The sequence below is a fragment of the Anguilla anguilla genome, chromosome 8 (genome assembly GCF_013347855.1).
Source record: "Anguilla anguilla isolate fAngAng1 chromosome 8, fAngAng1.pri, whole genome shotgun sequence".
Lineage (NCBI taxonomy): Eukaryota > Metazoa > Chordata > Actinopteri > Anguilliformes > Anguillidae > Anguilla > Anguilla anguilla.
The window spans coordinates 49,454,640-49,480,698 of record NC_049208.1 but is presented as its reverse complement, the minus strand read 5'-3'; the positions used below and the strand labels follow the sequence as shown (position 1 = coordinate 49,480,698).

Here is a 26,059-nt window from a genome sequence, read left to right as displayed (position 1 = left end):
AATTAAGGTTGTTGCACCATCGCGGGATTGGGGACAGAGAATGGCCGGGGCCACGAGGAGAGCGGATAGGTGCGGATGTCGAACAGACAGAACTGCTTCCTCAGTGTTTCTCTCGTAAACGAGCGGCGGAGCCGCTACAGTCTTTTCTCTCGTAAACAAGCAACAGCCTCGCTGTGCAGAGCCGCTGTCTCCGTGTTTCTATCGTTAACGAGCCGACGGCCTCGCTGTGGAGCCGCTGTATGATTTACGGAGTCATTTGTGTAGCCCGCGTCGTTTGCCTGTGTAAGCCTTCATATTTCACTTTTTTTCCATTTACGCGGCCGGGCATCTGCAGGAGCGGTTTGCGTTAAGCACCCTGATTTAAAAAAAAAAAACCCCGCTCGGGAATTAAACTCACAGCCTATGGGGGTCACACGTGTCCTGCGTTAATCACCAGAACACTCTGCGGCTCCTGCGCGTTGGTGTCTTGAGGAGTGAGGACTGCTCCCTTTCCAAATGGTTTCTGTGAAGAAAATATGTATTCTTGCTTTAAATTGTTAGTCAGGATAAAGACAAATGTTGTTTAGATCCTAGCTGGAGTTGTTTTTAAAGCACTATATAGAATAGCAAGTTATGGCACCTGCACACGTACTGCTGATATTATGCTAATACCCCAGTTGAAATGTTAATTAACAGCCATTACCCAGATTGGTGGAGGTGAGAATTGTTCATCAGTGCCCCCTGGTGGTAACTGAAGCTAAAGAATGAGGCGAACACCCCATAAAAACATGAGAGTGCTGGGCTCCACAGGGATTACACCCTCTGGCTAACAGGCTAAAGGTCTTATTCGCTCACGCAGTGTAGTACACCAGGCCTGAGTAATCCTATTCCTGGAGACCCAGTGTGTATGCAGGCTTCTGTTCTCACCAGTTACCCTGGCTCAATGAGCTAATTAGCTGTCAACACCAGCGTTGGTTCACCCGTAGATTAGCCCACTGTATTGTCAACAAGGCATCCAAAATCATAGGCCACCCACTCCCCTCAGTTGAATCTCTACATACTCACCAAACTGTAAAGCGAGCAAAGAAGATCATCTCCGACCCCTCACATCCTGCTCATCACCTCTTCCAGCTCCTTCCCTCAGGGAGGCGCTATAGGTCATTGTCCACTAGGACTAAACGCTTCACAAACAGCTTTTTCCCCTCAGCTATCAGGACTCTGAACTCCTCCCTCTAGTCCCCTCCTCACATACTACTGACATGCACTACCATGCACCTATTATATATGGTTGTGTGTACTATGTTTTTGTGATGATCTATCTATCTATCTATCTATCTATCTATCTATCTATCTATCTATCCATCTATCCATCTATCCATCTATCCATCTATCCATCTATCCATCTATCCATCTATCTATCTATCTATCTATCTATCAATCAATCAATCATTTATAGGGAAACCTGGGAAAGTCCCTGGCAGATCATCAAGCTCATTGAGCTTGTCAAGAAATGTAGCTAAGGATTCTGCTCGTGGCTGATTAAATGATTAAGTACAGAGCTCACCATTAAGTCCAGAAACCAACGCATCGCCCCTTGGGTCCATCGCAGTGATGGGGCTAAAGGTGACCTAAACGTTTACCAGAACATTTAGACGCTGTTCGCTGTATACACTAACAGCCTGGGACACAGTGACTAGTCTGATTAAAGCACAGCAGCTTTTTCGGGGTGATAACAATCACATTCTCATAGACAGCGAAGGCCACCGATTTTTCCATTGGAGGTATGAGGTCTGCCGAGTTTATCATTTTGGAGAAGGGAAAATTGCTGCTGTTTGTTTGGACAGGTCACACAGTGCCTCCAGGCATCACCCCCTTCCTCCCCCCTCCCCTTTCCATCTCAGTGCAACACAGCGCACAGCAGAGGCCTCTGTGGAATTGCTGAAGGCACGACCGCAGTTCTACATTCGTCCACCAGGTGTCCCCCCGGCCCCAGCGAGTCCAACGTCAGGAGCCGTGTACCTGCTTCTTCATCCGGCTCAGCCTGTTAGCATCTGCGTGAGTGTGGAGCTATGCCACGCACAGCATACGTGCGCGTGCTACAGGATATTAGCGATTGAACGTGTGAGTAATGTGCGCGTATTTGCTTTTGGTGGGCACGGGTGACTGTGCTCCGTAGGGTGAAGGGCAGCATGGGTAATGGGGTTCTGTATTATACAAGATGCTCGCCGGAATTTCATTCAGACTCTGGATCTCTTGGTCTGTTTCCATGGACACATCTGTTTCACGCTGAAGAGTTCTATCTCTTTGATCAATAGAAAGAGATGTTGTGTAAGTCGCTCTGGATAAGAGCGTCTGCTAAATGCCTATAATGTAATGTAATGTAATGTGTGTACAATGTGTGCTGTATGCAGTGTGTGTTTGTGTGAGTGTCTGTGTGTGCACCCACATGTGTGTGTATATAGTGGTTATGTACTCTAACATAGTGAATCAATGTGGTTCGGAGAATTATCTGTGAGAGTTTTTGCACCTGGTTACTATGGTTACGATGCTTTTGGTCACTGAAGTTCTCGTCAGGTCACGCAGGGCTGACTGAAAGTTCCTCTCTCTCTCAGTCAGAGTTTTTTTTTTTTGGGGGGGGGGGGGGTCAGCATCTTTCCCGCCTGGTTACGGCTCAGTTTTCACGCGCTAGCACATTAGCACCTTAGCATGCTAACGTTGAGCTGAGTGGAAGCCGCTGCATGCTCGTCGCATGCCTGGTCTCCCCCCCCCCCCCTCCCCCCTCCCCCCTCTTCCCGCTGTTCCACTGTCTGCTTCTCGCTCCTCTTCATCCCTCATCCCCACTGTCCCGTTCTCTTCCCTTCCCTCGCTCCACCTCCCCTCTTTCCTGCTGAGCAGGGGAGGGAGGGATGACCGAGGGGAGGTGGGGAGAGGGGTAAGGGGGGGGGGGGTAGTGAGAGACAGGGAGAGAGAGAGAGAGAGAGAGAGAGAGCGGACTTGTGTGTCTAGAACTGGCTTCTGTCGGCTTTTTTTCCCCTTTGACTTGCAGTGATTTGCAAACACTGTGCTGAGGTGTACGTTTGGCTCTGCTCCCTCCTCATTCTCTCTCTCTCTCTCTCTCTCTCTTTGTCTCTCTGTCTCTCTCCCTCTCTCACACACACACATTCACTCACTCTCTCTCACACACATTTTCACACTCTCTCTCTCTCTATCCCTCTGTCTTTCTCTGTCTCTCTCTCTCACACACACACACATTCACTCGCTCTCTCACACTCTCTCTCTCTCTCTCTCTCTCTCCCCCCCCCGTCTCTCCCTCTCTGTCTCTCTCTCTCTCACACTCCGTTGGTCCCTGGGTGGATTTGAATCGAGGCAGGTCCCGCTTTCCCACAGAACCCGGCTCTCCTCCCTTCCCTGCTCCTCTCCCTCCTGCCGCTCCGGAGGAGCATGTGGCCGACCGTGGCTCTCCTGCTGATCGGAGGCTCTGCGCTGATCCAGGGTAGGTCCGCCCGAATCTCTCTGCCTCTGTACCGACACCTGCGCTCTCTCAGCGCTGATCCAGGGTCAGTCCGCCTGAATCTCTCTGCCTCCGTACCGACACCTGTGCTCTCTCAGCGCTGATCCAGGGTAGGTCTGCCCGAATCTCTCTGCCTCTGTACTGACACCTGTGCTGGGGGTAAGACTGGAGGATGAGGAGGAAGATGTTTGTATTTGAAAGTCTGCACGAGAGTGTTGTTCTGTGTGTGTGTGTGTGTGTGCATGAGAATGACTTAGTGTATTTGGTGTATGAGAATGAGTTTATGTATTTGGAAGTGTGTGTGTATGTGTGTGTGCGTGTGTGTGCGTGTGTATGAGAATGAGTTTGTGTATTTGGAAGTGTGTGTGTGAGAGAATAAGTTTGTGTATTTGGAAGTGTGTGTATGTGTGTGTGTATGAGAATTAGTTTATGTATTTGGAAGTGTGTGTGTACATGTGTGTCTGTGTGTGTGTTTTTGTGTGAGAGAGAGAGAGAGAGAAAGAAGGATGGACAGACAGATTGTGTGTGTTTGGATGTGCATGTGTATGTGTTTGCCTGAGAGAGAGAAACAGTGAGACAATGTGTGTGTGTGTGTGTGTGTGTGTATGAGAATGACTTTGTGTATTTGGAAGTGTCTGTGTGTGTTTGTGTGTGTGTGAGAATGACTTTGTGTATTTGGAAGTGTCTGTGTGTGTATGTGTTTGCCTGAGAGAGAGAAACAGTGAGACAGTGTCTGTGTGTGTGTGTGTGTGTGCCAGCTTGGAAGCGTGTAAAAGCATGTGCATCCCCCTTAGTGCGTGTGCGTGTGTGTGTGTGTGTGTGTGCGCTGGAAGGTATGCATTATGTATTAATTGGGGTTATCGCTGAATAAGATCAGAACATAATGAGCTTACTCTGCGTGAGGGTGGGAGCCGGTTATCTCCCTCGCATTAATGAGGGAAGGGGAAGGACAGGACGCTCCGGGGCGCGGATTTGGAGCCGCGAAATTTTCCGTAAGCGACTCCGACTCCCCTGCCCGCCCACCTCAACCGAACACCGGCGTGCGAAGGGGGCGCTCCCGGAGAGGACGGCTAGCGAGCGGCCCCGGCGTCGATGCTACACGGTTATGGATCCGCTTCGATTCTCTTTCCTCCCCTCGTTAACGACGTTACGGACGTGGCGCGGCGGTGCAGGAGGGGTCCGCTGAGTTCAGCCAATTAGGAGAAGCGCCGAAGGGCATTTGCATTCCCCCGCTCCCCGCTCCCCGCTCCCCTCTCCCCGCTCCCCGCTCCCCGCTCCGCGCTCCGAGCCTTATTTACTGTTTCATACCCCGCACGCCGCTTTCGCTGATGTCGCTGACATTTTTTCACGCTCGCGAAGATGGTTTTCCTTTCAGTCGCTGAGGGAACAGTTCTCCAGACTCTCTCACTCACCTCTAGCTCTCCTCTCCTCCTTCCCATCCCCTGCTGTTCCACAACTGCTCTTGCGCTCTTCACTCCTCTCCCCCTTTCTGCCCCATTCCTACTCATCTTTTCTCTTTTCCTCCCGTACTTCCTCCCGTACTTCCTCCCGTTCTGGCTTTCTTCTCGCTTGTTTGCTCTCCTCCTCACCTTGTTTTTCACTCTTTCGTGTTCTCTCTTTCACCTCCTCCTCCTTTCTCCCTGTGGTGTGGGGATGGCTGGCTTGAGCAGCCACACCTGCCCTGGGCCAAGCTAATTATACCTGGCCAATTAGATAATTGGTTAAGAATGAGATAATTGGCCAGGCTAATAGGACCCGGGAACAGTGGTGGCTGCACCTGTGCGTGGTGAGGTAATCAGTGCGCACAGGTTAAATCTGCCAAGGGAGAGCCTCTCCGTCATGACAGTGTTTTATATCTGCTCCTTGGCTGTAACATCTTGCCACCCTCGAGAATAAATGTGGACTGGTGTTAACATCGTCTCCCTGTGTCTCTGTGCCGGAGGGCCCTTTGGAAAGCCACTTCGGTGGCCTGTGCCACACTCCCTATTTACCCCCTCCACCCCCACCCCCCCCACCCCCCAGTGTCGATGCAGGGTCCACACCAGCGCACCCTGCTGAGGGAGTTGCTCAAGGACTACAACCGCATGGAGAGGCCGGTGGCCAACGACTCGCATACCCTGACCGTGAACTTATCCATGATCCTCGTGCAGATCATGGACGTGGTAAGAGCGTCCGTCTGTCCCCGATTCCATCTGTCCGTCTGTCCGGCATTCCGTCTGTCCGTCTACCGGTCTCTTCAGACCCGCTAGTTCCCTTTCCACCCGTCTCTCTACCTTGGCCTCCGATTGACCCTCCATCTCCCTTTATGGCTGGCGCTGTAAAAAGTCTCACATCTCAATATCCCTGTGGTGTTTCGAATAAACGGTATTAGTCACCGAGCCACGGAACACTGACGGCACGCAAAATGATTATTCTGTGCAATTCTTCTGTTTATGTCTGAAATTCAAAAACGATAAAAGGATGATGGGATGCCGGTGAAGTGTGTGCTCTATTTCTCTGCTTGTTCAGCCTTTCCTCTTTATGTCTGTTTGTCTGTCTGCTTGTCCAGCTGTTTTATCTCTTTGTGACTGTTTGTCTGTCTACTTGTCCAGCTGTTTTCCCTCTTTGTGTCGATACCTGTCCCCTGTCTCCTGCCCCTTATTTGACAGTGGAGAGGTAATGTTCAAGGGAGCAGAGAGATTAGGGGAAAAATAACAGTTTTTGGTTTGATAGACGTGCGATTTTCTGGTATTCTCAGAACATTCCCAGAACATTATCTTTAAGTCGCCTGGGCCATTGTAGGAACAACCTTCAAAGGATGGTCCACTTGCGTGAATTGCATCATGGATGCTGACTAATCTGCCATTTCAATACTATAATAATTCAGAACATCTCTAATAAAATCCTGCAAAGATTTGTTCCTGTGACGAGAAGACTGAAAAAAACATTCTCGTCATAACGCGCTCATCTTAACAAAATGGGAATCTAACCGGAATCTCTCTCTGTGTCTCTTCTCTCTCCCAGGACGAGAAGAATCAGGTCCTCACCACCAACGTCTGGCTGCAGATGGTAATCCCCGAGCGAGCGTTCGAAACCACGCGCTTGCGAGGGCGTGTCGCGGAGAGACTGCGAGGGCGAAGCGAGCGTCGGCGAGAGAGCGCGCTCGCACGGGTCGACACGCGAACCGCGCTCGTGCGGCGCGAGGGCGCGTTCCCGACGTTGGGGGAAACGTCGGGTGACCGTTTCAGGGAGAGGGTAAAAAAACACACCCCCTCTTAAACTTGGGGCGATCCTGAAGAGAAGGGACAGGCGGAGCGTGTCAAATGCAGGCAGGATCGTTTGCGCCTGCGTGGGTCATTGGCGCATTGCTGCACCCGCGCATGCTGACGACTCGTCGCAGGCTGCAGCCGCTGCATGGGTCATTGGCGCATTGGCGCATTGGCGCATTGCTGCACCCGCGCATGCTGACCACTCGTCGCAGGCAGCAGCCGCTGCATGGGTCATTGCAGCCGAGGAATGAAAGCGTGCTTCTCACCCTCAGCCTCTTTGTTTCAGCACTGGTACGATCACTACCTGCAGTGGAACCAGTCGGCCTATCCGGGGGTGAAGAACCTGAGGTTCACCACCGACCAGATATGGACCCCCGATATCCTCCTGTACAACAGGTATCACACACACACACACACACACACACACACACACACACACACACACACACACACACATGCGCATGCACACACACACACACACACACACACATGCAAGTGCACACACACACACATGCTCATATGCACATGCATGCGCATGCATGCACACACACATGCTCACATATTCATGCATGTGCATGTACACACCCACACACATGCATGCACACATACATGTGCACACACATATACACACACGCACACATACACATACACATGGACACACACATGTGCACATGGACACACGCACACATGCACACTCACACACATATACGCATGCCTGCATGCATACACACACACACACACACACACACACACACAGTACATTACAGGCCTCTGTGTATAGAAAAATTTCTGTATCTGTTGTAAGATGCCTAATTTTGTTTATATTTTACTCATTTTTCTCCCTTCCCCCCCCTCAGTGCAGATGACAAGTTTGACTCCACATTTAAGACCAATGTGAAGGTGAACTCAAACGGCTTTTGCCAGTACCTGCCCCCAGGTAAGTGTCCTAGCTCTGGTTCTTTGTCAGACTTTGAGTAGATGGTCACCTTGTGCTCACCTTTCTAATTTATCACAGTTTAGCCTCACCCTATTAATCCACCTTCATTTGTTTACTTGTACAAATTACACTCGATATTGTACGACCTCATGCCTGGAAACCTTATGTGGTAATTCACAGATGGACCGATAAAAGGAGTTAGCATGAATCTTAATTAACTGTGAGAATAAAAAAGTTCGATGCCATCCCGATAAATCTCAGATTAAATAAATCAATTTCGGAGTAAAATTCTAAACAAATCACACCCCGCTTTTGTTTCTCTGTTACGATCCCCCAAACTCTGGGGCTGGTTTTGGAAAACGCAAGTTCAAATTTCAGTGGTTGCGTCCGTTAATATATATTTTTAAAGCACGCGTCCTGAGCTGTGGTGAGTCAGTGGTCGGAGAGTGAGGTTTCCTGAAGACAGAAAAAAGGCGGAGCCACAGTAATAACCTGTCAGGGTCTCACTGATTTAAACCAATCATTGCATTTTGTCTGTGGAAAGCAAAACCCTTTGATCCGTGCAAACAGGTCAGCGAGTGGCGGCTGCATGCAGATCCATCCATTACGGAGCTGAAGGAACCTCAGTCTCCCATCATTAGTAGAATTTAAAACAAGGCAAAAGCACAGGGTGTGCAGTGCTTAAGGTTGTGCTTGTTCCTTGTTACGTGGAATTATTCAGTGGTCTCCGGGTTAGGACAGGATGTGATGAACACGATTTTAAATTGATGTGACGGTTTCTTGTAGAATGTATTTATTTTTATTATTTTCTTCTATTTGGGAAATACTGGAGATAACAAGTCCAATTTCCCTTGAAATACACTTTTCTCATGAGTTCAGGTACTTTTACCAAACTCATACTCAGCCTTCTTAGATATAGTGTGTGTCTTTTGTGCGAACCTATCTGAGGCCCCAGCACTCAAATTCAGGGTGTTTCTGTACGAGAGTGCAGAACTACTCAGCAAGAGTAAAAATTGTCTTTTCTGGGCCCAGTAGTATTCATTGTTGCTATTTTGGCAGGTCTCTTCATTTGCCCATTTCTAGTTTATGGCTGTGTGGCACGGTGACAGGCGTGGCGACCGTGCCAGGCCGTGATTGGATGAGCAGGATCGGTCCAAAGGGCCAATGGGGGCTGCCTGCGCGGTCTGCTTGGTGAAGATGAATTGTCGGGTCGACAAACAGAAAAAAAAATGGGAGGGATGCGTCGTGCTAGCCCAGAACAGAACAGAATGCCTTCGTAAACACAGCTGATGACGAGCGATGCCCAGGCTGAATGCTAATCAGCCTCAGGTGTGCTTGTCTTTGCCGGAGTGCTTATGCCTGAAGACCTGCCGGCCTCTCAGGCTACAAGAGGTAGAAAGAACAGGGCCCTGTTTCACAAAGCAGGATTACTGAGTTTGCTGGATAACTGCGCTGAGTAAAACCCGAAACCCTCTTAAATCTGGAACATGGACTGAAGTAAAAAGAGCTGTTCCAGGTTTTACTCAGCACAGTTATCCAGGTAACACAGCAATCCTACTTTGTGAAGTACCCCCCCCCCCCCCCCCCCGAGCCTGTTCCATGAACCAGGATTACTGTGTGTGAACCTGGATAACTGCACTGAGTAAAACCTGGAACAGCTCTTTTTACTTCAGTTCATATTCCTGATTTAAGAGGGTTCTGGGTCTTACTCAGCGCAGTTATCCAGGTAACACAGTAATCCTGCTTTGTGAAGTAACCCTCTTCGAGCCTGTTTCATGAAGCAGGATTCCTGAGTTAGCTGGATAACTGCACTGAGTAAAACCTGGAACCCTCACAAATCGGGAACATGGACTGAAGTAAAAAGAGCTGTTCCAGGTTTTACTCAGTGCAGTTATCCAGGTAACACAGTAATCCTGGTTCATGGAACAGGCTCGAGGGGGGGTACTTCACAAAGTAGGATTGCTGTGTTACCTGGATAACTGTGCTGAGTAAAACCCGAAACCCTCTTAAATCTGGAACATGGACTGAAGTAAAAAGATCTGTTCTAGGTTTCACTCAGCTAACTCAGTAATCCTGCTTCTGTGATACAGGCCCCAGCCAGAGGACAGCATCTTGTTCAGCGCAGCTGGTGTGGGTTATGGAAGGGTCATCTCATGTACCAGCTGATGGGGGCTGCTTTTTAAAAATTGCTTAGTCCTGGGCTTTTTGATGCAGCCAAAAATGTTGCCGACCTTTCAGATTATTTATTGCCATTGAATGCCATCTTCAGTCTATCTCATGTGCGTTACTTGGTGTTTTCTTGATATATTATGTTTTCTTTTTTATATATAAAAAAAAGAATCTAACTGGGTGTTCCATTTAGAGTGCTTCTGCTGATGCTGTGTTTTTAAAGTTTACTGCCAGGGCCCGGTCTTGACAGTATTACTCCAGAAAGTCTCGGTTCGGCTGTTCGATACCCTTTTTACCCTGTGGTCAAACACAGGAGCAGGTCAACCATCAGGGGCAGGAATTGTGGCTCTCTCAAAGAACCAGGCCTTGGGCTCCGGTCTATTCTAAGAGCACTTTTAAATCACAATCGTAAACATTGAATAATGTTTGACGGCGCCTGTAGCCTTACCTCATGATACTCTGTGAGAAGAATCCAATCTGTTGTTATCAAGATTTACACCGCGCTCACTTACGCCAGTATATCATACATGATGGTCGTATGTACCCCTCTGCGTCATTGGCATTGTGCAGTACAATGCTTCACGTGAAATAGAATCAAATCTAATTTTTTTTTTTAATGAATCAATGAAGGTTGTAAAAAATGACAGGATGCTGGAGGGACGGGATAATTTATTGAAGAGGATCACGTGTGAGCATGGGAATTGTGCTGAATTCGGAAGAACGGTAACCCAATGATGTGCTTTTTAGAGAGGTACCAACAGCTGCTCTCCAAAACATACAACTAATTTTACGTTACAGTACAGTCACTTAGCAGATGCTCTCACCCAGAGCGACTTACAAAAGCAGGGAACATCAGTGGTAATCTCCACATCGCCAAGGCCCAGAAGGCTCATTTATAAGCAATAAGTGTGAAGTTAACCAAACAGACCAACAATTAATATTGCCACCAAAAGTAAATACCGTTAAACAGCGACTCTGTCTTCACACAGCTGTACTTATAACATTATCCCAAAAGGAAATCCCAAAAGAAAGTAAAATAATATCCAAAGAAGGGGCCAGGGGAGCCATGGAGCGGTTCTGAAGAGATGAGACTTCAGTCTGCGGATTAGACAGTAATCACTTAGCCCGTCTGCCGACTTGGAGTTCGACATTACTGTATAGATTTTTTTCCAGAAAGAGTTCATTAGGGGATACTTCAAATTGATCCCCCCCCCCAGTTGAGGCACATAAAAAGGATGACCCAAACACGCAATAATAGCCTCTCTCACGGCTGATTTCAAACCTTTTTTTGCCGCCCGGCACGTCCAAGCAATCTCTTTTCCGGAGATTCATTTACGTGCATGCCCAGCCTGGGCAACGGTTGAGATTGCTTAGCCTGAAGTTCACAGTGCTACAACAGACCTTCTTTCTACGCCTTAGTGCTCTGTTAAGTATTCTCCTAGCTTTATTTTAATTAAAATGCTACGCATTTCCGAAGCCGTTTTAGGTCTTTTTAAGGGAATGTTAATATCATTTAAGAGTCTGAACCTGATAACATCTGCCCCCGATCCTGGATAAGTATAAATCTATTACACAAAATAATTGAGGCTCACGGTTCGGGATTTATGGTTGGTTGGTCTGAGGAAAATATTACCTGAAGCATTTCACCAAGCTTGAAGCATTAAAACGAGGAAATTGAGAAACTGCGACATTTCTAATTTAATTATGAGCCATTTCCATTAAGGCTCAGATTAAGTGACTTCTATTTATTTTTTTGGACAGTTCAGCCATACTTGCTGTTTTTCCCTCCAGGAAGATTTAATTAAGGGCCCTGCCGTCCAGATTTAAGCCTGCTCTGTCTTGGTGGTGCGTTTCTCACTGATGCTAATGGAGCTAATTGTTTCAAAGAGTCTGGTCAATGCGTTTGCAGTCGGTGTTTGGACCCATCTGTATTAATGGATGAGTTCATGGGACAAACAGGGTTGCCTGGGACTTTTTTTGGAGTCGCATTGATTTGAAAACGGTCGGAACTAGCAGGCTGCTCTCAGACAGAGCGCTGTGGGCGGGGGCTTAGCAGTAATGACGTAACTTCTGATTCTCTTTCCTGTTTCTGAGTGCTACAGACTTCCCAAACTCACCTACTGCAGTTTCTCTCGTCTGCCTCAGTTTGCCTCTGTTTCTCGGTATCTGTCCTTTGTCTCTTTCTCTCTCTCTTCCTCTCTCTCATTCTTTTCTCTATTCCTGCTGGTGATGTACATCAACGGGAAAAGAATAGACAGAACAGACTTCAGGGTGAGAGGCAGTGGCAGTTTTAAAAAGGATGATGCAGGCCTGAGTCAGAGTTGATTGTATGTGCTATAAGGCTGTGAGCACCCTTGGGAATTTTCATACTATTTGGTGCTACCAAGGGACAATATTCTCCATAAATTGGTGGTAAATTAATATTTATGAATTCCTTTGGGTGACTCCTGATAGTGTTTTTGTTTTGTTAATAACTTTTTTTATTTGTTATTTTTATGTTTTATCTTTCTCTTTTCTTTTCTGTGTTTTTCTTGGGGGCGGATTTGTGCATTTTTGCTTGGCGGGGTTGGTATGTTGTGCTCTGTCACCAGTTCAATAAAGAAAGCTGTTAAAATTCAAAAGAAAGAAAATTCTCTCAGTTAAATTCACACTCCTTTAAATGGAGTGACAAAGAAATTGCATTTTTAACGTTCGTTGCAGTCATCGTACAGTTGATTCGAAATGTCAGTTTTCAAGAATCCAATTTAGATAAGAATCAGAAGCTGTCACCAGGCAACCAGAAAACAAACGTGCAGATCAATTCATGTTCAAATTACAGCATGACTCAAACTGTGAAACGAACTTGATTTTCTGGGTCGGGCGGTGTTTTCATATCCTCACCCTGCATAAGAGTGACTGCTGAATGCCTGCATGTAAATGTACGGTAAATATAAATGACAGTTCTGCTCCCTGCTAATAACCACATGACCCCAGCTGTGACAGGTATGTAGAGTGCTGTCTGCGCCTCGTCTATTTTCTTCCCCGTGGAAACTGGGCCTCTTTTTGTTTTTGTGTGTACCATTTCCGGCAGAGTGCACGGAACTTATTGAATTTCGTCCTTTAATTGAACTACTTTTCCATTCGAGTAGCTGTCAAATTTCTAAGCGGGAACAGCTCTCTTCATCTCAGCCCTCTGTTCATTTCCGTGATAACTCTTTAGCTCTCTCCTTCTCTGGCTCTCTCTCTCTCTGTCTCTGTCTCCCTCTCTCTCTCTGGCTCTCTCTGGCTCTCTCTCTCCCTCTCTCTCTCTGGCTCTCTCTGGCTCTCTCTCTCTCTCTCTGGCTCTCTCTCTCTCTCTCTGACTCTCTCTCTCTCTGGCTCTCTCTCTCTCTCTCTCTGGCTCTCTCTCTCTCTCTGGCTCTCTCTCTCTCTCTCTCTGGCTCTCTCTCTCTCTCTCTCCTTCTCTGGCTCTCTCTGGCTCTCTCTCTCTCTCTCTCTCTGGCTCTCTGACTTTCACTCTCTGACTCTCTCTCTCTCTCTCTCTCTCTCTCTCTCTCTCTCACTCTCTCTCTCTGGCTCTCTCTCTCTCTCTCTCTCTGGCTCTCTCTCTCTCTCTCTGGCTCTCGCTCTCTCTCTCGTCCCACTGAACCGAAGACGGGAGGCGTTGAAAGGAGTGCTGCGTGTGCGCGAACGCTGTCCCTTCGCTCCATAAATTTGGGCTGCCGGCGCTAGCCCAGCGGTTCTCATCTCCGATTCTCCCCCCGTGGTGCATTCTGGGGCCCGGTCTCCGGAGGCGTCTGTGGTTCCGTTTTACTGTGCGACTGACCCGTCTGGCGTGTGAACGATTCAGTTAAAACCCATTTCAAAATCCAACATGGTACTCGTCTCTCTCCCTCTCACTCCCTCTCTTGCTTGTTTGGCCACGTTTTCTGTCTTCAGCCCCTTTCTATTGCCAACTCTGTAGATACATCTCTCTTTTTCTCAAATTCAAATTCAAATGAGCTTTATTGGCATGACATACATGGTTACATATTGCCAAAGCATGAGCACAACATAGAATAAACATAACGGAATACACATTTCTGTGAGTATGTGTGTGTGTTACTTGTGTAACGTCATGTCATATGTATATTCGGTGAACAATAATTAAAGAAGGAATATCCAAAAAAGGAGATTGAGAAGAGAACATATAGAACCTTGTATAGTGGGCTGGGGTATATCCAGATGTCTTTCCTCTTTACCTATGTGTTAACATTACTCACTGCCCCTCTATTTATGGCAAGTGGTGATGTACTGTGCATTTCTCTCTCTCTCTCTCTCTCTGTCTCTCTCTCTCTCTCTCTCTCAGGCATCTTCATGAGCACGTGCAACGTGGACGTGCGCTGGTTCCCGTTCGACATCCAGAAGTGCGAGCTCAAGTTCGGGTCCTGGACCTTCGACGGCTGGCTGCTGGACCTGCAGATGACCGATGCTGACATCTCGGGGTACATGGCCAACGGGGAGTGGGACCTGGTGGGTGAGTAGGACCCTTCCAAACCCTCCCCTCGCTCTCTATATATATTGTGTCCATTTTTTGTTTTCTGCATTAGTGTGTCAGTAGAAAAAAGCAAATTTGAGGTTTCCAAACATGAATTTTACAGACACATTTTTGTATTTTGTTAAATAAAGTAATATTTTAAGTAATAAACTACTTTTCAGATAAAAACTTGATCAAGGGTTTCTGGGATTACCTGGAGAGCCAGAAGCAAGCGAAACACCCAAAATCTGCAGGAGAACTGTGGCAAGTTCTCCAAAATTCTTGGAACAACCTACTAGCCGATTTTCTTATAAAACTGCCAGACAGTGTACCTAAGAGAATTGATGTAGTTTTAAAGACGAAGGATGGTCACACCAAACATTGATTTTATTTAGTTTTTAACTATTTGCTGCTCTTTATATTATTTTTTCAATATTTATAACCTTTCATTTCATTATTTTTGAAAGCATCTTAGCTGTACAGCATTTTTTTTTTACAGGTGCCTAAGACTTTTGCACAGTACTGTACATATTGCCTAGGCAGGTGTACAACAAACAGAATAAACATGTAAACAGAATACAACTTTATGTGTGTGTGTGTGTGTGCGTGTGTGTGATGAATCTCTCTCTCTCCCTCACTCGCTCGCTCACTCACTCACCAGACTCTTCCCTCTCTTCCTCTTAAATTCAAATCCAGATACGCCTCACTAATTCAGATCGCGTGTGGGCAACAGGCATACAGCACCGACAAAAGCTATCATTTGCATAAGATGTGAACCAAAACTAATATATGCTCACACTTCGTTTGCTTAAATAAGCAATTTACATAATTATTATTTTTTCATACTTTAATGTTTAAAATAAGGATTAAAGGTCCATTGAGAACATATTTCTCCTTTTCAAGCATACTCTGGGAGAAAGGCCAGAGAGAGCAGTTGCAAGCAGGGAGTGAGAGAGAGAGAGAGAGAGAGAGAGGTAAAGCCCCTGGAGCAGTAGGGATACAACTTCATCTCTCGAGATACAAGTCAGCATCCCTACATGCCCACCAGGGACTCAAACCAGCAACTTCACAGTTGCCAGTCGAGCACCCTACCACCCTGTTACTAACGCACACAGCAGACAGATGCCGTTATCCAGGGTAATGTCCACATCTACACGCTTTTGTTGTTGTTGTTGGTTTTATACATTATCACTTTGTACGCCTGGATATTTACAGAAGAAAAGTCCATTTGTGTACCGTGCTTAAGGTTTCGACTGCAGAACCTCCTACCCGTCAGGGCCACTTACGGATTTGAACTCGTAGCCTTCTGGGACAAAGCCATTTCCTTTTTTATGGTGCAAGCGCGTTTCTGCTCCGGCGGCTCAGAACTTGATGGCGGGGGAAGGCTCGCCGGGCCGCAGACGGAAAGATGAGGCGGAATAGGGCACGCGGGCGACTGGAGGGGCCGTCTGATTGGAGGAGAGCACGGCGCACGTCAACCCTTTGAAGACAGGCATTTTGTCAATACTGCCCCCGCTCCCCTCCTCTGCTTCTCTCTCTCCCTTTCTCTGAGTTAGGCTGCTTGGGAGTCAATGGATTCCTCCATCCCTCCATCTCTCCCCTTATCTTCTTAACATCTCTCTGTTTTTCCACGGTGCAGTTTCAATTCGTCGTTCCTGTCGTTTTGCTTAGTCTCCGCGGGAGACTTTACCCAGGGTGCCTTGCACAGCATATAGATCATGCTCTTACAAACAGGCTGGATGCGTGCCCCACAGCACCTTACTCAAAGACTCAGCGGCTGTGCCACACTTTGGATCCAAGCTGGCAAGCAGTCCCAGGAGCCCAGTTATTGTATTATACAGATGTTGAACCACAGAAAAACAACCCCTCTCTCTGCTGATCTCTCTTTATTCCTCTTTTGGAACAACAGTAATCCTTCTTTTCCCTCAATGTCTCTCTCCCTCCCCCCCTCGCTCACTCTCCTGCTACATCGTATTAAAATGTTGAGAAGAAATGAATGTATTTTAAAACCTTTTTTTTTGTTTTTTGTGTTGTTAGAGCTTCGGCAGGCTTTGTTGCTCATCAATTTGCTTTTTAAAATACAGCCCAGGTTAATAAAACACCAAAATAAATGTCAAAAAAGTTTTTTTTTCACACCTTCATGGTTCTGTTATTTCTGTGATTTATTCTGCGCACTGTTTGATGTGTGATTGCTTCTGCTAAACCCAGAGTGCTTCCAGGCTCTCTCTCTCTCCCTCTCTCTCCCTCTCTCTCTCTCCCTCTCTCCCTCTCTCTCTCTCTCTCTCGCTCTCTCTCTCTCTCTCCCTCTCTCTCTCTCCCTCTCTCTCTCTCCCTCTCTCTCTCTCTCTCTCTCTCTCTCTCTCTCTCTCTCTCTCCCTCCCCCTCCCTCTCTCTGTCAGCTGGTGGTGCTGGACGCCCCTGGGTCTGTAAATAAAGCTGCTCTTTGCCAGTGGCTCCGAATGAAAGTCTGTCCCCCCCTGTCCCGGGACCAGGGGTTCCGGGCAGCCGGAACGAGGTGTTCTACGACTGCTGCAAGGAGCCGTACCCCGACGTGACCTTCACCGTCACCATCAGGCGCCGCACCCTGTACTACGCCCTCAACCTGCTCATCCCCTGCGTCCTGCTCTCCTCCATGACCCTGCTCATCTTCCTGCTGCCCGCCGACTCGGGGGAGAAGATCTCTCTGGGTGAGGAGGAGCAGGAGGAGGAGGGGGGGGGGGGGGGGGGGGGGGGGGGGGGAGGAGGAGTGACAGGAGGAGGAGGAGGAGGTGGAGGATGGGCAGGAGGGGGGGGGGCAGGAGGAAGAAGAGGAGGAGGAAGGGGGGCAGAGGGGGGAGAGGAGGAGGGGCAGGAGGGGGTGGGGAGTGGGAGGAGGAGGAGGAGGGGGAAGGGGATGGGGAGGGGAGCAGGAGCATCCAGAGGAAGAGGAGGATGGGCAGGAGGAGGGGAAGGAGGGGGTGGGAGAGGAGGAGGAGGAGGAGTGGGATGGGTAGGAGGAAGAGTGGAGGAGAAGGGTGAGGAGGGGGAGGGAGGGGGGGAGGAGGAGAAGGGGGAGGAGGAAGTGGGAGGGAGAGGAGGAGGAGTGGCAGGAGGGTGAGGAGGGGCCGGAGGGGGGAGAGGAGGAGGGGGAGGATGAAGAGGGAGGCGGGGGAGAGGGGAAGGGGAGGTGGAGGAGGAGGAGCAGGGAAGGAAGAGGAGGGCAACTGAGGCAGGAAGGAAACTGAGGAAATGAGAGGCTGAGGTGTAAAAGACAGAAGGAAGGTGGGCGAGGAGCGATGAAGAGCTCCCAGGTAGCGGAGAGAGAGAGAGTGGGCGAGCGAGAGACGGAGGGATCAGAGGGAGGAGAGAGGGAAGACAGCGCTGGGAGCAGAGGAAAGATTTACTCACTGATAAACGAGGGACGAGTCTCCTGGGGACCTCACAGTCACTACTGGGGACTTAGAACGCTGTGTGTGTGTGTGTAAATATCCCTCAGCTTTCTTAATGAACCTTTACTGTATTTATAGCACCCCGGCGCCTTGTTCTCTCCACTGACGCTTTGCTGGTTTGATAGCCTTGCCCTCGTCTGGCCAGGAAAAATGCTCAGAGAGAAAGGGAGGGAGGGAGGGAGAGAGGGATGGAGGGAGGGAGGGAGGGAGAAGATATAGGGTGGGAATGCTGAGAGAAGCGATAGAGATAGAGATGGATGGATGAAAGCGGGGAGGTAGGGAGATAGATGGAGGGAGGGAATGTGGAGTGAAGCGAGAGGTAGAGATTGATGGATGGAGGGAAGGAGGGATAGAGAGAGGGAGAGAGAGCGAGAGTGGGGGAAGGAGGGAGGGAGAAGATATAGGGTGGGAATGCTGAGAGAAGCGATAGAGATAGAGATGCATGGATGCAGGGGGGGGTAGGGAGACAGATGGAGGGAGGGAACGTGGAGTGAAGTGAGAGATAGAGATGGATGGATGGGAGGGAGGGAGAGAGGAGCGTGGAGAGAGAGCAAAAACAGGGCAGCGCTCTGCCTCATTTCCTCTCCTCATCCCCCCATCACCTCCCCGTTCCTCCTGCCCACTCTCCTCTGTACCTTTCCTTTCATCCTCACCTGCTCTCCTTCCCCCATCCAGAGAACAGACATGTTTCAAAGATATTCGATCTTTCCATTTCATCAAAGTATAAACAAACGTCTTAATTTGCATCAGCCAAGGTTATGGAATTCCTTGGACGGACTGTTGTTGATATTTCGTTTAGTTGTCAAGCCGAAGTAAAGCTGTTTTTGTACCGACTTTCATCTGAGTGAGGAGCTCAGACTCCGAGATCCTATTCTGAATGTTTGCAGAGCAATTTGCAACCATGGCAACTTAACGGAATTCAACAGAACTACTTTCAAATATGCAAAATGTTTCTGTGCAGTTCCAGTGCCGACTGACTGTATGAATCTCTGTCTATCTCTCTCTCTCTCTCTCTCTGTCTCTAGTTTTCAGTTATGAACTTAATTGCTGAAGCAGAAGTGACAAAAAGCAATAGCATAAAAAAACAGTGACGCAGCTGGGAATTTTACATTTCTGCAATGTTTTCTTTCTTTTTTTTTTGGAATTTGGTTCATCAGTGATGCAATTCTTTGATACTGATTGAAATTGGCTGACATTACGTTTTGCATTAAATTTTAAAATGTGTTTATTTGTAAATGATAAGAAAGCTTTGTGCATACTGAAATGCGAAATATCCTGTTGTTGTGACCAAACGAGTGTTATGTTAGATGTTATTTTAAAAGTTGTATTACAAACAACAAATAACATGTCCCTCTTTCCCTTCTTGTCTCCCCTCCCCCCCCATTCCTCCTCTCTCTCTCTCTCTCTCTCTCTCTCTCTCTGTAGGAATCACAGTGCTTCTGTCACTCACTGTATTCATGCTGCTGGTTGCTGAGATTATGCCGGCCACATCAGACTCAATACCGCTAATTGGTGAGCCAGTGTGTGTGCGTGTGTGTGTGCGCGTATGAGACTAGGCCTACGTCTGTGTACGAGTACTTGTTTGTGTTTTTGAAAGTGTGTGTGTGTCCTTGCGGGTATGTAAACGGTAAATGGACTGCATTTTAAATAGCGCTTTTATCCAAAGCACTTGACAGTTGATGCCTCTCATTCACCCACACACACTCACACTCACACACCAACGGTGAAAGGCTGCTATGTAAGGTACCAATCAGCTCGTTGGGAGCAATTAGAGGTTAGGTGTCTTGCTCAGGGCCCAGGGCGGGGGATCAAACCGGCTACCCTTTGACTGCCAGACAACCGCTCTTACCTCCTGAGCTATGTCACCCCATACACAATTTGTGGGGTGTGGTGTGTGGTGTGTGTAAATCCCCTGTGATTCTATGTGGTTAAAGTGAAATTGTGTGGGTTTCTATGTGAAAAACAACAAAGTATAAAAGCGGGAAATAATCAGACAACTGGGGAATAGAGAGGTTGCTGTTTTGTGAGTGTGTGTGTGTGTGTGTGTGTGTATGTGTGAATTTACGTGTGCGTGTCTGTTAGTCTAAATTAAGGTTCCACTCAGGAAAGGTCCCTCTGTGTGTCGAAACCAGAGTCTCCACTGAGATCTGGTAATCTATCAATCTAATCGTACCCCACACTGATTGGCTAATTACACCCCTGGTCTCAGTGCTCTGTCTGCTGATTGGCTAATTACAGCCCGGTCTCAGCGCTCTGTCTGCTGATTGGCTAATCACAGCCCGGTCTCAGCGCCCTATCTGATGTGTGCTCGGCGCTCGGCTCGCTGGCCTGCGGGGCCCACAGATTGCCGGTAGGACTGATGGGCTTTGCTTTCCGGCAGAGCGCTTGGACATAATTAGCCCCTCAGGAGGAAGCGGCACATGCTCGTTAAATACCCACATCCATAACGCTGGCAGGAGAGAGTCCCCTTCTAACGTGATAGAAAACACTGTCAAAAACATTTTTTTTTTGTCACTGCTTTCATAGACTCATTTTATGCTCGCTGTAAAAAATATAAACAGGCTTAATTATACCTAACATGTAAGGCAACAGGTGCAAGCAGGAATCAGTATTGTTTTACATAAACTTATATGTTGATATGAATTCACATACTATGTGTTATGCATGTGTACTCTCACCAGTTTCATAGACTAGTTATACGGTATGCTTGCTGTAAAAAATATAAACAGGCTTAATTATACCTAACATGTAAGGCAACAGGTGCAAGCAGGAATCAGTATTGTTTTACATAAACTTATATGTTGATATGAATTCACATACTGTGTGTTATGCATGTATACTCTCACCAGTTTCATAGACTAGTTATACGGTATGCTTGCTGTAAAAAATTTTTAAACAGGCTTGATTATACCCTACGTGCAAGGCAATGCACGCAGTAAGAATCAATATTGTTTTTCATTAACTTTTATTTTGATACAAATTTGCCCGCTGTGTCTTAGTCATGCCGTGCTCACGGGCTGTGTTCTGGAGTTATGAGATGTGAAGGATTAACCCTTTGATCGCCGCTGTGTGTCCCAGGCCAGTACTTCGCGAGCATCATGATCATCGTGGGCATGTCCGTGATCGCCACGGTGATAGTGCTCCAGTACCACCATCACGACCCCAACGGAGGAAACATGCCCAAATGGGTAGGGCTCTGTCCGTCTGTCCGTCCATTGATACATTTATCCATTGAGGCAGTTGAAGTAGAGGGAGATCGCTTGACATTTGCAAAGTGATATTTTATTTAAGTGTAAATTTATTTTTAAATTTTATTTAAATTTAAAAGTAAAAAATGAATTTTTCTTTGGAGGATGAGTACATGTATGAGCTTTCATTCTGGATTCTGAAATGTGACATCTGGAAGTCAGGACATTTGCACATTTAAGCATATGTTAATTCTCAGACTGCAGTTTTGATAATGCTAATCGTACCACTAAAAGATCAAACAATGTAAGCACATTTTCTTATTGAACCTATGGAAATGGTTATCATTTCTTACATTTTTTAACATTTTCTAAATATTATCCCCTTTAACTTGTCATTAATCAGTATCAGGTGGAGTATGCATCCAATGCACATCACCATTGTGATTTGATAAATCTATTAACGGGAGTACTTGTCCTAAACTCTTCATTTCATTTTCTTATATTCTTGCTTTGTCTCAGCGTCTGTTTGCAGTGAGATGACGGATGTTGATGTGGTGCTGAAGTTAATGGCTGTTGTTCAGGGCTGTCCAACCCTGTTCCTGGAGATCTACTGTCCTGTTGGTTTTCATTTAAGCCTTCATTTGGCACACCTGATTCTGCTAATTAGCAGCTCAACGAGATCTCTGGCTGCTGAGTGAGGTTGGCTTTGTTAGGGCTGGAGTGAAAAGCGACAGGGTAGATCTCCAGGAACAGGGTTGGGCAGCAGGGAGCAGGGTTTTGATTCAGTCAGAAACTTGCCAGGGGTCCAGGGGTCAGAAAATAGAAGTCCTGCCGTGTGTGTCTTCCACCCATGGACTCAGCCAGCTGATTTCACAAATTAGTTCCACCTCCTGGCCGAAGAACGGTGCCAATGAGCAAATCCAGGCAACTGGAAGAAAATACTGGGGAGGACTTTTACTTTTTGAACCTGGGTTTCCCACCTCTGCCTCCTCCTCTGGGTTCGGCTACTGCTGCCTGGCTCGGTTCTGCCCCGCCTCCGTGACTGACTGTGGCAGGAGCGGATTGGCTGCCGGTCTCGGCCCTTGTTTTTCTCAGCGGTTCAGAGAAAAGAGTTTTAGTTTATCTGGCTCCTTCCACACTCACGGCACACGGCCATTTTACTCTTCGCCTTCTCTGCTCTGCTGAGCCGTGTTTACTGTCTGTCTGTCCGCCAGACACTGTGCTTGGCAGGTGTGTGTGTGTGTGTGTGTGTGTGTGTGTGTGTGTAATCTCTCGGGAGTTAAATCGCAGTGGAATTAGTTTTTGCTTTAATGTCATTCTCTGGGTGGCTGGTTCCCCCCCCGGGGGCCTGGTCAGAGTCGCAGAGTTATGGGTCTTCCACCGCACCGCGCGAAGCCCTGACCGACAGAAGTGTCACATGACCAGTCAGCCCCAGCACCAGCTGACTAAAGGCTCTTTCTCGCTCTATACATCTCTCCGTCCATCGCCCCCCTCTCCCTGTGATTTAACAGAAGCTGGGTTCAGCGTGTGAGAACACTTTTATTCTGGGTTTTAATTAACGAGAGAGCAAACAGACGGCAAGTTAACCGACCAGTGTTTTGTTGCGTGTGGTAGAGAGAGAGAGAGAGAGGTTTACCTGGACAGGTGATATAAAAGCAGGGTCAAAGGAAGAAGATGAACTTGAAGAATCGTAAAAATCAAGGATCACAATTAAATGACACACTATTATTAATCCTTCGTGGACGATCGGAAAAGTTTCATTTCGATATCGTATGCGAATGATGCATTTTCTTTCTTCTGGGGGAAAATAGGTTGAAGTCTCACTTCAGATTTGTTTGCATTGCTTATATGGATACTTCCTCTCTGTGCAGTTCTGTTATACTTGCTCCATTGTACTTGTTCTACTTGTCCCTCTCTCCCTCCCTCCATCCCTCTCTTGCTTTCTCATCCACACACTCTCTCTTTGACTCTCACTCCATTTCTCTCGTCATCTCAATTCAGTTCAATTCAAAATGCTTTATTGGCATGACATATTTCAATGTGTTTGCCAAAGCTTTGCAAAGCCCATTACAATGTACATAAACTACAGTGCCCAAGTCATGAATTATAAACAAGCACATAACAAATACATGAACCTAAGAATAATATTAATAAAGAACTAAATGACATTTCATCATAATTTATTAACCGTAAGGGTCACAGCTGTTCCTCAGGCTGTGGCAGGTGGCTACATATTGTGCAGCCAAATTCTGGCAGCACCTTTCCCCTCCCAGGAGAATCTGAATCTTCTATGACTCAGGGAGGTTTTGAAAAGTTTTGAAATTGTGTTGTGAGTTTGGGGATAAAATGTTCTCAGTTTTTTTTGTTTGTATTTCTGACATTTAAGGAGGAAGTGCGGCTCTGTCTCTACCTGCTCTTTGTTGCAGTGCACAGAGCACAGAACACAGCCTCTCCTCCCTGGGCAGCCAGGTCTGCCTGTGTCGACCTGTGTCCATCTTATCTGTAGTCAGACAGTCTGTAACAGTGTGTTCTCAGTTTGGGGCCAAATAACATGCCAGTTTGCCCATTTTGCCAATAGCTAATGTAATTTTTTAGTTTTTGTTGTGTTATGGTTTGGCTGATTCTGATTGGTGTAACTGGAATGGGGCTGTCCTGAGGGGGCTCTTCTCTGGGCTCAGCTCCTGTCATTTCTGGGCGTCGTAATTGTATGAGTGGGGGGTCGCTGTTTTTTTTTAGGTGCATCCAGTATTTAATGGCTCTGTTTCTGGATGTTAATGAGTAGCGGTGCTCTCTGCACATGGAGTAGGTTTTTACAGAACTCTGCATGCTGGGTTTCAGTTGAATGTTTATCGCAGTGTTTATTCCAACTCTCTCTCCCTCTCCCTCCACCCTCTCTCTCTGTCTCTCTCCTCCTCCCCCCTCTCTCCCTCTCTCTCTGTCTATCCCTCCCCCTCTCTCACTCTCTTCCTCCCCCCTCTCCCCCCTCCCCCATTCTCTCTCTTCCTCACTTCCTGTCGCTCCCTCTACCTCTCTCTCCTCAATCCTCTCTCTCTCACTCTGTCTCTTCCTCCTCCCTCTCTCCCCCCTTCTCTCTTGCCCTCCCTTCCTCTCTGTGGCTCCCTCTCCCTCTCTCCCTCTCCCTCTCTCCAATCCTCTCTCTGTCACTCTGTCTCTCCCTCCCCCCCTCTCTCCCTCTCCCTCTCCCCAATCCTCTCTCTCTCCCTCTCTTCCTCCCCCCTCTCCCCTCTCTCTCTCTCCCTCTCTCTCTCTCTCTCTCCCCCCCTCTCTCTCTCTCTCTCTCTCCCCCCCTCTCTCTCTCCCTCTCTCTCTCTCTCCCTCCCCCCCTCTCTCTCTCTCTCTCCCTCCCCCCCCCCCCCCCCCCCTCTCTCTCTCTCTCTCTCTCAGGTGCAGCTGATCTTGCTGCAGTGGATTGCCTGGTTCCTCCGGATGAAGCGTCCGGGGGAGAGCGACGACCCGGACCGCCCCCCCTGCGCCCCCCACCTGCGCCGCTGCTCCTCCGGCTCCCAGAGCGGGAGCCTCGCCAATCCCGCCGGGCACCACGCCCCCTTCCAGCCCGGCCACGCCCACCCCGGCCACGCCCACCCGCACGCCCAGCCCAGCGCCAACAACGGCACCCTGCTCTACATCGGCTTCCAGAACCTGGACGACCCGGTGGCCGACTCCGCCCAGAGGGGCGGCGGCTTCGCCCAGAGGGCGGGGCCCGGGGGCGGGGGCGGGGGCGGGTCCGGGAGCCCCCCGCCCCACCTCCCCTCCCAGTTCTGCAGCCCGCCTCCGCCCGCCCCCAACCTGGAAACCATGGGCTGTGCCAGCACCGTCTCCGGCGGGTTTGGGCTGGGGGTGCCGGGGGGGCCGGGGGGGCTGGGGGGCGTGGCGCCGGGCTTCCAGGGCGGGACGGGGGACCCGCAGCTGCAGGCCATCCTGGAGGAGGTGCGCTACGTGGCCGACCGCTTCCGGGAGCAGGACGAGAACGAGGGCGTGGCCGAGCAGTGGAAGTTTGCGGCGGCCGTCATCGACCGCCTCTGCCTGGTGGCTTTCAGCGTCTTCAACATCATCTGCACCATCTCCATCCTCATGTCCGCGCCCAACTTCGTGGAGGCCGTCTCCAAGGACTTCATCTGAGAGGGAGAGGCGGCGGGTGGGGCTTACTGTTGGGGGGCGAGGCTAGAAAATGGGTGGGTAGGGGTTGGGGTTAGGAGGGGAGTGGGTGGGATTTGGGTGGAGTGGGTGGGGCTTACTGTTGGGGGGCGAGGCTATAAAATGGGTGGGAGTGGGTGGGGTTTGGGTAGAGAGGGGGTGGGGTTTGGGAATGTTGTGGGTGGGGCTGAGATGACAGTGGGTGTGGCTTGGGTGGAGAGGGCAGGGTGTGGATAGAATGGGCGGGGCTGAGATGGCAGTGGGTGGGGTTTGGGTGGGGCTGAGATGGTAGTAGGTGGGGTTTGGGTGGGGCTGAGATGGTAGTGGGTGTGGTTTGGGTGGGGCTGAGATGGTAGTGGGTGGGGTTTGGGTGGGGCTGAGATGGTAGTGGGTGGGGTTTGGGTGGAGCGGGTGGGGTTAGGACTCTGTAATAACAGTCAGGTCCTGTACAGTAAAGCAGAGAGCCAGACATTACTCACCGGGAGGGCGGACAGACTGAGGCAGAGCGAGATCAAAGGTCTGACCAAAGGAAATAACAGGAAGGAAAGAGAGAGAAAGAAAAGGAGGGGGGGAACACTTCAGAGAGAAAAGAAAGACAGCACGGCCGGGGGGGGACGGAAAGAGAGGGAAGACAGACGGACGGACCCAGTTCCTCTCGGAGGACGAGAGTGAGAAGAGAAGAAAGCGACCGCACGTCTCTCTTTTCGGTGATGTGTGGCTGATGGGTGGCGGGAGGAGCGGAGGGCGAAAGGCACTCGCTCGTTTTCCGTCTCCCTGAGAGAGAGAGAGAGAGAGAGAGAGAGAGAGAGAGCAGGGTTAGAAAACGGAGGAAGCCTCCCTCACCCTATGTGTTTATTGGGTGCCGTTGCCAGACAACATGGCCGCCCTTGGGCCGAGTCCCGCTGGCCGTAAATAGCATAATTCCTCCTTAATGAGGAGGCGGCGTCCA

General features: G+C 48.8%; 1 protein-coding gene across 4 annotated transcripts; it reads left to right on the top strand.

Annotated features, from left to right (window-relative positions):
* Positions 1-1,929: 1,929 nt before the first annotated feature.
* chrna11 (cholinergic receptor, nicotinic, alpha 11) lies at positions 1,930-25,145 on the top strand. Of its 4 annotated transcripts, none has more exons than XM_035429573.1 (11): positions 1,930-2,034; positions 3,350-3,472; positions 5,513-5,652; positions 6,494-6,538; positions 7,025-7,134; positions 7,596-7,675; positions 14,172-14,339; positions 16,832-17,026; positions 19,193-19,279; positions 20,846-20,955; positions 24,361-25,145. In XM_035429573.1, exons 2-11 carry the CDS (start codon positions 3,421-3,423, stop codon positions 25,093-25,095), a joined length of 1,722 nt encoding a protein of 573 aa, XP_035285464.1. In that variant the 5' UTR covers positions 1,930-2,034; positions 3,350-3,420; the 3' UTR covers positions 25,096-25,145. The 4 variants fall into 4 exon arrangements, with proteins under 4 accessions (XP_035285464.1, XP_035285463.1, XP_035285460.1 ...); XM_035429572.1 differs by having other exon boundaries at positions 1,962-2,100; XM_035429569.1 differs by lacking the exon at positions 1,930-2,034 and adding an exon at positions 2,153-2,307.
* The last annotated feature ends 914 nt before the right edge of the window (positions 25,146-26,059 follow it).

Excerpts from the sequence above, each read along its gene's own strand:
- chrna11 (XM_035429569.1), top strand. Across the intron at positions 6,539-7,024 it reads CCAACGTCTGGCTGCAGATG|CACTGGTACGATCACTACCT; the intron begins GTAATCCCCGAG and ends TCTTTGTTTCAG. Across the intron at positions 7,135-7,595 it reads GATATCCTCCTGTACAACAG|TGCAGATGACAAGTTTGACT; the intron begins GTATCACACACA and ends CCCCCCCCTCAG.